Here is a 12,014-nt window from a genome sequence, read left to right on the forward strand (position 1 = left end):
GATCCCATCTGATCCGCTGAACAGGTGGAAAATAGGGTTTCCATCCATCCAGATTTGACGGATCGGATCGGATGTCAGTGGACATGTCTCCACTGACATCTGATACCCCATAGAGATGCATGGGTTGACCGTTCAGATCCACCAAAAAAACTGACAGGTGGATCTGAACGGTCCACCTGTGTGAAAGGGGACTTACTGTATGAATCAGCCGTCTCCTTCAAAGCTGTTGGCAGATCAACCACAACAGGAGGGGAGGGAGCAGGTCAGCACTCATAACTGGGGTTAGAAAGCACAAAGACAAAATAAATCTTCTTTAACTTCCAGAAATTTAAAACTGTTGTTGAAATAGTTCTACCAGATTTTTTTCCAGGATCCTAATTTGAAAGATCAACATAAGGAACAGGAGCCCGAAGCCAGTGATCCCCTTCCCCAGGAATCTGTAAAACCGTAAGTGCGATTTAGACTTTATCTTTAGCATTATCCCATGAAGTACTCTCTGATCTCAGATGCTTTCACACAGCAGCATCAAACGCACTGACTGTTGTTTTACTTTGACAAGTCTTTGATGTCTGAATAATACACATTCTGCATTTCCTGTTACAATGTAAGGCTTCTGACTGCGTTCTGTAATAATGACAACATTAGGCCAACAACACGGGAAACAAATTGTTTTTACATCATACCATTGTCGTTTCAGTTCCTCCTTTTTTTTTTTCAAGATGTTCCTTCAAATAATGTCACCGCAGGTTCAGTGGTAAGCTGAGAAACCTGCTTTGTGAGAAGGAAGTAAAATAGTAATTATTATAAGTCAAAGGGGCTTCTTGTGCCAGCAGGATGTGAGTAATGTATAGCAGAAGCAAGTTCGTAGGTGCTTATGTGCCGTGTATCAGGTAGGATGACATAAGTGTGAAACCTTCTCTCCAAACAGTAAAATACTATAAAAATTCGAAGGTAAACTTCAGAGATTAAACCGCACGTTATTGCACAGGTCATCTGATGGTTTAACCATTTGTCTAGCGGGGCAATGTTTGAATTTTTCACACGCATGTTAAAACCTGCATTTTCTGCTAGAAATGACTTTAAACCCCAAACCATTATTTATTTTCTGGAAGAAGAGACCCCGGAGAGTAAAAGAGTGGCAGTGGCGATTTTTTTATGTTGCGCAATATTTGAGCAGCTATTTATCAAACGCACGTTTTCAGGAAAAAGTGCATTCAAAATAATTTTACTGCAAACAAACACAATATTATACACCATTTTTGGTAATGCAAAAAAAGACAAGGTTGTGTAGATGAACCACTTAACTACTTCTGGACCGGAAGGATTTGCCCCCTTAATGACCAGGCCATTTTTTGTTATTTGGCACTGCGTTATTTTAACTGACAATTGCGTGGTCGTGCCAAATAAAATTTATGTACTTTTTTCCCCACAAATAGTGCTTTCTTTTGGTGGTATTTGATCACCTGTGCGATTTTCATTTTTTTGCGCTATAAACAAAAAAAGCATGACAATTATGAAAAAAAAAATATATATATTTTTTACTTTCTGCTATATAACAATCCCAAAAAAAAAAATTTAAAATTAAATCTTTTAATCATTTTAGGCAAATTTGTATTCTGCTACATATTTTTGGTAAAAAAAATCCCATTAAGTGCATATTAATTGGTTTGCGCAAAAGTTATCGCGTCTACAAACTAGGGGAAATGTTTATGTCATTTTTATTTATTTTTTACATTTTTTACTAGTAAAGCGAAACCGGTAAATCGTTAACTTTAGTTCCGTTTTATTTGTTAGTCATGTCTATCTACAGTAAATCTGCTAGTGCATCTGAAGCTGGCCATACACTAGTGGAATTTTATTTAACCACTTTACCACCGGAGGATTTTGCTGTCTTACGTCTGGGCCACTTTTTGCGATTTGGCACTGTGCAAATTTAACTGACAATTGCGTGGTCGTGTGATGCCGTACCCAAATGAAATGATGTCCTTTTTTTTTCCCCACAAATAGATCTTTCTTTTGGTGGTATTTGATCACCTGTGCGATTTTTACTTTTTGCGCTATAAACAAAAAAGAGCGACAATCTTGAAAAAATAACTATTTTTCACACTTTTTTATATGAAATTCCCCCCAAAAAAATTTAAAAAATCAAAATTTTTTTAAAATTTTTGGCCAATTTGTTTTCTGCTAACTATGTTTGGTAAAAAAAATAGCAATACGCGTATTTTGATTGGTTTGCGCAAAAGTTATTGCGTTTACTAACTAAGGGAAAGATTTATGTCATTTTTGGTGTTTTTTTTTTTAACGAGTAATGGCGGCGATCTGCGTTTTTTTTTGCGGGACTGCGACATTGCGGCCGACAGATCGGACCCTTGACTGACATTTTTGACACTTTTGGGTGTACCAGTGACATTACTACAGTAATTAGTGCTATAAATATGCACTGTTACTGTAAAAATGACACTGGCAGGGAAGGGGTTAATTTTTATTGGTAAACAAGGGGTTAATGTACGCCTGGTGCTTACTGACGTGTGTGGGGGGAGGGGACTATGTGACACAAGGACAGATCGAGCGTTCAGCTATGCTGTACCCTGCAATCTGACCCTGCCTGTCACTTAGGAGATCCGCCCGCTTGTGTTTACACAAGCAGGTGGATCTCCACACTCGATTCCCCGGCGATCGGGGAAGAGCAGCGGCGATCACCGCCACTCCTCCCCTGGCCCGACTCGTGCTGTGACTGAATACAGTGGGAGCGAGCTTCCGGCGGCGCACACGCGCCGCCGAGAGAGGGGAATGTCTGGTGACGTAGTACTGCGTCGCCAGACGTTATCGAGCCACTTTGCTGCAGTACAGCTCTAGTGAGCAGTGCGGAAGTGGTTAAAATGTTTATAAGTGTAAGAATGTTTGTTCCATTTTCAATTTCTAATCATTAGTAGGGTCAAATCTACATTTGTTTCTTACATCTGACGTTGTGTGAAGCACTCTCTGCCATGTATGTTTGAATATGTATCTATGTGAATAAAAATCTATCATAAAAAAAAAAACAAAAAAAAAAAACAAATCTACATTTGTTTCTGACTAGGGTTGAGCGGACACCTAGATGTCCGTGTTCGACGGGTTCGGCCGAACTTTAAAAAAAAGTCCGGGTCCGTGTCCCGGACTTTTACCGAACTTTTCCCGGACACCGAACCCCATTGAAGTCAATGGGGACCCGAACTTTAAGGCACTAAAATGGCTCTAAAACACCAAAGGAAAGGGCTAGAGTGCTGCAAATGGCAGCAAAACGTAATTAAGAGCATGGCAAGTGCTCTGCAAACAAATGTGGATAGGGAAATAACTTAAAACAACAAAAAAAAACAGAAAAATAAAACAATGTTCTTCTTCATCTCTGAAGGACGAGGCCCATATGGAGTAGGAGGGAGGTTGAGGTGGTGGTGGATGTGGCGGTGACATAGGCGTGCGCACAGGGTGTGCTGGGTGTGCCTGGGCACACCCTAATCACCTAGGGCACATAGCATTGCCAGTGAGGAGATGGGAAAGATCTCCCTGGGACCTGCTCTGCTCTATTTCTCCTTGCCTACAGGTACATGGCCCCGATACATTACTCTCCCTGCTGGCAAACACATGCATGTGTATTTCAACTTTGGGGTGCACACCTTAATGCAATAGGCTGCGCACACCTATGGGCGGTGTAGGTGGAAGCGGCGGTGGAGGAGGACCAGGGCCGGATTAACAGCATCATGGGCTTGGTGCTGAGGATTTTGAAGGGCCTTAGGGCCGTGCCTTGCCATGCACCCAGAGGAGGAAGGGTGCAGCCATGCATGCCTAATTCAACATGGGATGCTGTCTCTGAAGCCCATAAACACATCCATGCATCGCCAACTGTCCCTCCTTGTCCGGCCTTCACGCTGTGTGGGGAGGTTCTGAGGGTGCTGCCTGGGGAAGCGAGCATAGAAGCCAGACTTCTGTGTTTACAAGTGACAGAAGAGCGGTAACAGTGAATATGGCCAACCCGGGGCCTATATAAAAGGTAGGGGCCTGGAGCTGCAGCTCCAATAGCCCCTACATTAATCTGGCCCTGAGGAGGAGGACGAGGTAGCCAACACTGCTTCTTTTCACAAATTTTAAATGAGGGTACACCCCAAAAGAGTGAGAAAGAGCAAAAATGGAACAATGGGTGGGTAAGGTCGGTATCCATTGCTATTCTGCATAAGGTACGGAAAAGTCCCGTGGGATCCATGCCTGGTTCATTTTAATGAACGTGAGCTTGTCCACATTGTCTCTGGACAGGCGGCTGCGCTTGTCTGTTATAACGCCCCCAGCCGTGCTAAATACCCGTTCAGATAATACACTGGCTGCAGGGCACGCCAGCACCTCCAAGGCGTAAAGGGCAAGCTCAGGCCATGTGCCCAATTTGGAGACCCAGAAGTTGAAGGGGGCAGACCCGTCATTCACTACATGTAGGCGTGTGCACACATACTGCTCCACCATGTTGGTAAAATGCTGCCTCCTGCTAAGACGTTCCATCTGAGCTGCTGGTGCTGCTGTTTGTTGTGGCGTGCTGACAAAGCTTTTCCACATTTCGGCCATGCTAACCCTGCCTTCTGAGGTGCTGGCGGTGCCCTGGTTGCGTTGGCGACCTCCTCCTCCTCCTCCTCTGCCTTGTGCTTCCACTGTGGCCCCGCTGTCAGATGGGAATGCCAGCAGCATGGCGTCTACCAGCGTGCGCTTGTACTCGCGCATCTTGCGATCGCGCTCCAGTGAGTGAATTAAGGACGGTACGTTGTCCTTGTAACGGGGATCCAGCAGCGTGGCCACCCAGTAATCAGCACAAGTTAGAATGTGGGCAACTCGGCGGTCGTTGTGGAGACACTGCAGCATGTAATCGCTCATGTGTGCCAGGCTGCCCAGAGGCAACGAAAGGCTGTCCTCTGTGGGAGGTGTATGGTCCGTGTCCTCTGTATCCCCCCAGCCACGCACCAGTGATGGCCATGAGCTGGCCTGGGTGCCACCCTGCTGTGAACATGGTTCCATCTCCTCCTCCAGCTCCTCCTCCTCCTCATCCTCCTCATCCTCCAGAACTGTGCCCCTGCTGGACAATTGCGTCCCTGGCGTTTGCGTGTGCAGGAACCCACCCTCGGAGCCCCTTGCGAATGACTGCCCTGAAAGCCTTGGAAATGTTACCTCTTCATCCTCCTCCTCCTCCTCATCCTGTGCCACATCCTCTTCCATCATCGCCCGAATTGTTTTTTCAAGGAGGCATAGAAGTGGGATAGTTAAGCTGAGAACGGCGTCATTGCCACTGGCCATGTTGGTGGAGTACTCAAAACAGCGCAACAAGGCACACAGGTCTCGCATGGAGGCCCAGTTAAATTAAATAGCGGAATAGAAAATATGATCCAAAAAAAGTGTATGTATATCACACGTACACAACCACACTAGGCCCCAATTACTATTGTTTGTACCCCTAAAAGGCTAGATGAGGAGTAGGGGGAGTATGGAACAGGCAGCACCCTCAAACCTTCAGAAGTATGAGATGAACCCCAACAACTTGGAAAGGTGGATCTCTCTCACACGTACCGACACAGACTATCCCGCAATTCAATTGATCCTCAAAGGTTTTTATTGAATAGCGGAATAGGAAATATGATCAAAAAAAGTGTATGTATCTCGCACGTACACAACCACACTAGGCCCCAATTACTATTGTTTGTACCCCTAAAAGGCTAGATGAGGAGTAGGGGGGGTATGGAACAGGCAGCACCCTCAAACCTTCAGAAGTATGAGATGAACCCCAACAACTTGGAAAGGTGGATCTCTCTCACACGTACCGACACAGACTATCCCGCAATTCAATTGATCCTCAAAGGTTTTTATTGAATAGCGGAATAGGAAATATGATCAAAAAAAGTGTATGTATCTCGCACGTACACAACCACACTAGGCCCCAATTACTATTGTTTGTACCCCTAAAAGGCTAGATGAGGAGTAGGGGGGGTATGGAACAGGCAGCACCCTCAAACCTTCAGAAGTATGAGATGAACCCCAACAACTTGGAAAGGTGGATCTCTCTCACACGTACCGACACAGACTATCCCGCAATTCAATTGATCCTCAAAGGTTTTTATTGAATAGCGGAATAGGAAATATGATCAAAAAAAGTGTATGTATCTCGCACGTACACAACCACACTAGGCCCCAATTACTATTGTTTGTACCCCTAAAAGGCTAGATGAGGAGTAGGGGGGGTATGGAACAGGCAGCACCCTCAAACCTTCAGAAGTATGAGATGAACCCCAACAACTTGGAAAGGTGGATCTCTCTCACACGTACCGACACAGACTATCCCGCAATTCAATTGATCCTCAAAGGTTTTTATTGAATAGCGGAATAGGAAATATGATCAAAAAAAGTGTATGTATCTCGCACGTACACAACCACACTAGGCCCCAATTACTATTGTTTGTACCCCTAAAAGGCTAGATGAGGAGTAGGGGGGGTATGGAACAGGCAGCACCCTCAAACCTTCAGAAGTATGAGATGAACCCCAACAACTTGGAAAGGTGGATCTCTCTCACACGTACCGACACAGACTATCCCCCAATTTAACTGATCCCCAAAGGTTTTTGATTAAATAGCGGAATAGAAAATATGATCCCAAAAAAGTGTATGTATATCACACGTACACAACCACACTAGGCCCCAATTACTATTGTTTGTACCCCTAAAAGGCTAGGAGTAGGGGGAGTATGGAACAGGCAGCACCCTCAAACCTTCAGAAGTATGAGATGAACCCCAACAACTTGGAAAGGTGGATCTCTCTCACACGTACCAACACAGACTATCCCCCAATTTAACTGATCCCCAAAGGTTTTTGATTAAATAGCGGAATAGAAAATATGATCCCAAAAAAGTGTATGTATATCACACGTACACAACCACACTACGCCCCAATTACTATTGTTTGTACCCCTAAAAGGCTAGGAGTAGGGGGAGTATGGAACAGGCAGCACCCTCAAACCTTCAGAAGTATGAGATGAACCTCAACAACTTGGAAAGGTGGATCTCTCTCACACGTACCAACACAGACTATCCCCCAATTTAACTGATCCCCAAAGGTTTTTGATTAAATAGCGGAATAGAAAATATGATCCCAAAAAAGTGTATGTATATCACACGTACACAACCACACTAGGCCCCAATTACTATTGTTTGTACCCCTAAAAGGCTAGGAGTAGGGGGAGTATGGAACAGGCAGCACCCTCAAACCTTCAGAAGTATGAGATGAACCCCAACAACTTGGAAAGGTGGATCTCTCTCACACGTACCAACACAGACTATCCCCCAATTTAACTGATCCCCAAAGGTTTTTGATTAAATAGCGGAATAGAAAATATGATCCCAAAAAAGTGTATGTATATCACACGTACACAACCACACTAGGCCCCAATTACTATTGTTTGTACCCCTAAAAGGCTAGGAGTAGGGGGAGTATGGAACAGGCAGCACCCTCAAACCTTCAGAAGTATGAGATGAACCTCAACAACTTGGAAAGGTGGATCTCTCTCACACGTACCGACACAGACTATCCCGCAATTCAATTGATCCCCAAAGGTTTTTGATTAAATAGCGGAATAGAAAATATGATCCCAAAAAAGTGTATGTATATCACACGTACACAACCACACTAGGCCCCAATTACTATTGTTTGTACCCCTAAAAGGCTAGGAGTAGGGGGAGTATGGAACAGGCAGCACCCTCAAACCTTCAGAAGTATGAGATGAACCCCAACAACTTGGAAAGGTGGATCTCTCTCACACGTACCAACACAGACTATCCCCCAATTTAACTGATCCCCAAAGGTTTTTGATTAAATAGCGGAATAGAAAATATGATCCCAAAAAAGTGTATGTATATCACACGTACACAACCACACTAGGCCCCAATTACTATTGTTTGTACCCCTAAAAGGCTAGGAGTAGGGGGAGTATGGAACAGGCAGCACCCTCAAACCTTCAGAAGTATGAGATGAACCCCAACAACTTGGAAAGGTGGATCTCTCTCACACGTACCAACACAGACTATCCCCCAATTTAACTGATCCCCAAAGGTTTTTGATTAAATAGCGGAATAGAAAATATGATCCCAAAAAAGTGTATGTATATCACACGTACACAACCACACTAGGCCCCAATTACTATTGTTTGTACCCCTAAAAGGCTAGGAGTAGGGGGAGTATGGAACAGGCAGCACCCTCAAACCTTCAGAAGTATGAGATGAACCCCAACAACTTGGAAAGGTGGATCTCTCTCACACGTACCAACACAGACTATCCCCCAATTTAACTGATCCCCAAAGGTTTTTGATTAAATAGCGGAATAGAAAATATGATCCCAAAAAAGTGTATGTATATCACACGTACACAACCACACTAGGCCCCAATTACTATTGTTTGTACCCCTAAAAGGCTAGGAGTAGGGGGAGTATGGAACAGGCAGCACCCTCAAACCTTCAGAAGTATGAGATGAACCTCAACAACTTGGAAAGGTGGATCTCTCTCACACGTACCAACACAGACTATCCCCCAATTTAACTGATCCCCAAAGGTTTTTGATTAAATAGCGGAATAGAAAATATGATCCCAAAAAAGTGTATGTATATCACACGTACACAACCACACTAGGCCCCAATTACTATTGTTTGTACCCCTAAAAGGCTAGGAGTAGGGGGAGTATGGAACAGGCAGCACCCTCAAACCTTCAGAAGTATGAGATGAACCCCAACAACTTGGAAAGGTGGATCTCTCTCACACGTACCAACACAGACTATCCCCCAATTTAACTGATCCCCAAAGGTTTTTGATTAAATAGCGGAATAGAAAATATGATCCCAAAAAAGTGTATGTATATCACACGTACACAACCACACTAGGCCCCAATTACTATTGTTTGTACCCCTAAAAGGCTAGGAGTAGGGGGAGTATGGAACAGGCAGCACCCTCAAACCTTCAGAAGTATGAGATGAACCTCAACAACTTGGAAAGGTGGATCTCTCTCACACGTACCAACACAGACTATCCCCCAATTTAACTGATCCCCAAAGGTTTTTGATTAAATAGCGGAATAGAAAATATGATCCCAAAAAAGTGTATGTATATCACACGTACACAACCACACTAGGCCCCAATTACTATTGTTTGTACCCCTAAAAGGCTAGGAGTAGGGGGAGTATGGAACAGGCAGCACCCTCAAACCTTCAGAAGTATGAGATGAACCCCAACAACTTGGAAAGGTGGATCTCTCTCACACGTACCAACACAGACTATCCCCCAATTTAACTGATCCCCAAAGGTTTTTGATTAAATAGCGGAATAGAAAATATGATCCCAAAAAAGTGTATGTATATCACACGTACACAACCACACTAGGCCCCAATTACTATTGTTTGTACCCCTAAAAGGCTAGGAGTAGGGGGAGTATGGAACAGGCAGCACCCTCAAACCTTCAGAAGTATGAGATGAACCCCAACAACTTGGAAAGGTGGATCTCTCTCACACGTACCAACACAGACTATCCCCCAATTTAACTGATCCCCAAAGGTTTTTGATTAAATAGCGGAATAGAAAATATGATCCCAAAAAAGTGTATGTATATCACACGTACACAACCACACTAGGCCCCAATTACTATTGTTTGTACCCCTAAAAGGCTAGGAGTAGGGGGAGTATGGAACAGGCAGCACCCTCAAACCTTCAGAAGTATGAGATGAACCCCAACAACTTGGAAAGGTGGATCTCTCTCACACGTACCAACACAGACTATCCCCCAATTTAACTGATCCCCAAAGGTTTTTGATTAAATAGCGGAATAGAAAATATGATCCCAAAAAAGTGTATGTATATCACACGTACACAACCACACTAGGCCCCAATTACTATTGTTTGTACCCCTAAAAGGCTAGGAGTAGGGGGAGTATGGAACAGGCAGCACCCTCAAACCTTCAGAAGTATGAGATGAACCCCAACAACTTGGAAAGGTGGATCTCTCTCACACGTACCAACACAGACTATCCCCCAATTTAACTGATCCCCAAAGGTTTTTGATTAAATAGCGGAATAGAAAATATGATCCCAAAAAAGTGTATGTATATCACACGTACACAACCACACTAGGCCCCAATTACTATTGTTTGTACCCCTAAAAGGCTAGATGAGGAGTAGGGGGAGTATGGAACAGGCAGCACCCTCAAACCTTCAGTATGAGATTGTGTTCACTGTACCCCACAAAGATTGAGTTCACTGCACCCCACAATGATTGTGTTCACTGCACCCCACAAAGATTGTGTTCACTGCACCTCACAAAGATTGTGTTCACTGTACCCCCCAAAGATTGTGTTCACTGCACCCCACAAAGATTCTGTTCACTGTACCCCACAAAGATTGTGTTCACTGCACCCCAAAAAGATTGTGTTCACTGCACCCCAAAAAGGATGTTGTTCACTGCACCCCAAAAAGGATGTTGTTCACTCCACCCCAAAAAGATTGTGTTCACTGCACCCCACAAAGATTGTGTTCACTGCACCCCAAAAAGATTGTGTTCACTGCACCCCAAAAATGATTTTGTTCACTGCACCCCAAAAAGGATTTTGTTCACTGCACCCCAAAAAGGATGTTGTTCACTCCACCCCAAAAAGATTGTGTTCACTGCACCCCAAAAAGATTGTGTTCACTGCACCCCACAAAGGATTTTGTTCACTGCACCCCAAAAAGATTGTGTTCACTGCACCCCAAAAAGGATGTTGTTCACTGCACCCCAAAAAGGATTTTGTTCACTGCACCCCAAAAAGATTGTGTTCACTGCACCCCACAAAGGATTTTGTTCACTGCACCCCACAAAGATTGTGTTCACTGCACACCAAAAAGGATTGTGTTCACTGCACCCCAAAAAGATTTTGTTCACTGCACCCCAAAAAGATTGTGTTCACTGCAGCCCAAAAAGATTGTGTTCACTGCAGCCCAAAAAGATTGTGTTCACTGCAGCCCAAAAAGATTGTGTTCACTGCAGCCCAAAAAGATTGTGTTCACTGCAGCTCACACACAGAAAAATGGATGTGGATCACTGACACCTGCCTATCTCCAATCCCACACCACACAGCAATATCGATTGTAGTTTGTAGAACACAGTTTCCCTAAAATTCAGCAGACTCTGTCCCTAACAGGATTGAGAAGAGATCGTAGATCAGGATTGAGTGCAGACCCCACCCCCCACACAGCAATATCGATTGTAGTTTGTAGAAGACACTGACCCTATATAATTCAGCAGACTCTATCCCTAAAATGCCTACAACTCGCCCTGCCTAAACACTCCGACCTGTCCCTCAATTCTATCCGGACACAAATGGTTTTTTCCTGCCTATCTTTCCCTAATCAGCAGCCAGCACGTTGATGTGTGCTCTGTCCCTGAATCTAAGCAGCATAATGACGCCGCTGCGGCTGCCTCGAACTTATAAAGACTTGGTCACATGCTTCAGACGGCCAATCACAGCTACTGAGACATTTGCAGGCATGGCTGGGATGGCTTAAGGCACACCAGTTAAACGATTGTTGATTGGCTGTTGAAAGCCCGCCATGAAAAGAGCGCCAAAGCATGCAAAACCCGGAAATAAAACGACCGAACACGGATTTTTACCCGAACATACAGTAAAGTGTCCGTGTCCGTGTTCGGGTACAAAAAATCCAATTATTCGGTACGAACACGAATAATACAGTCCGTGTTCGCTCAACACTATTTCTGACAGCAGTGACAAGAAGTTTCGAAGGAGCAGGATAGAAATGTTTTTGTTCAGGAAAGTCCATTTATTCCAAAACTGACTGGTTAGAGCAAATTAAATGTTGAAGTACTTTCAAAACAACATTCATCACTCAGCGAATGTACTGAGCATTTTTGTACGAATGTTCAGAAATCAACTAATGTATGGCCAGCTTAACACTACCCATTCCCCAGACTGACAACGCTGCT

General features: G+C 44.2%; 1 protein-coding gene across 2 annotated transcripts in view; it reads left to right on the forward strand.

Annotated features, from left to right (window-relative positions):
• The window catches only part of LOC309547260 (EF-hand calcium-binding domain-containing protein 4B-like), a 192,376-nt gene that overhangs the window by 90,126 nt on the left and 90,236 nt on the right, over positions 1-12,014 (forward strand). Inside the window, exon 10 of one of the 2 annotated variants that reach the window (XM_082247088.1) lies at positions 350-447. In XM_082247088.1, the coding sequence (XP_082103214.1) occupies positions 350-447 (98 nt within the window). The remainder of the gene's footprint in view (positions 1-349; positions 448-12,014) is intronic. The other variant, XM_082247089.1, reaches the window with a different exon arrangement.

This window comes from Pelophylax lessonae (genome assembly GCF_965119305.1).
Source record: "Pelophylax lessonae genome assembly, chromosome: 2".
Taxonomy (NCBI): Eukaryota; Metazoa; Chordata; class Amphibia; order Anura; family Ranidae; genus Pelophylax; species Pelophylax lessonae.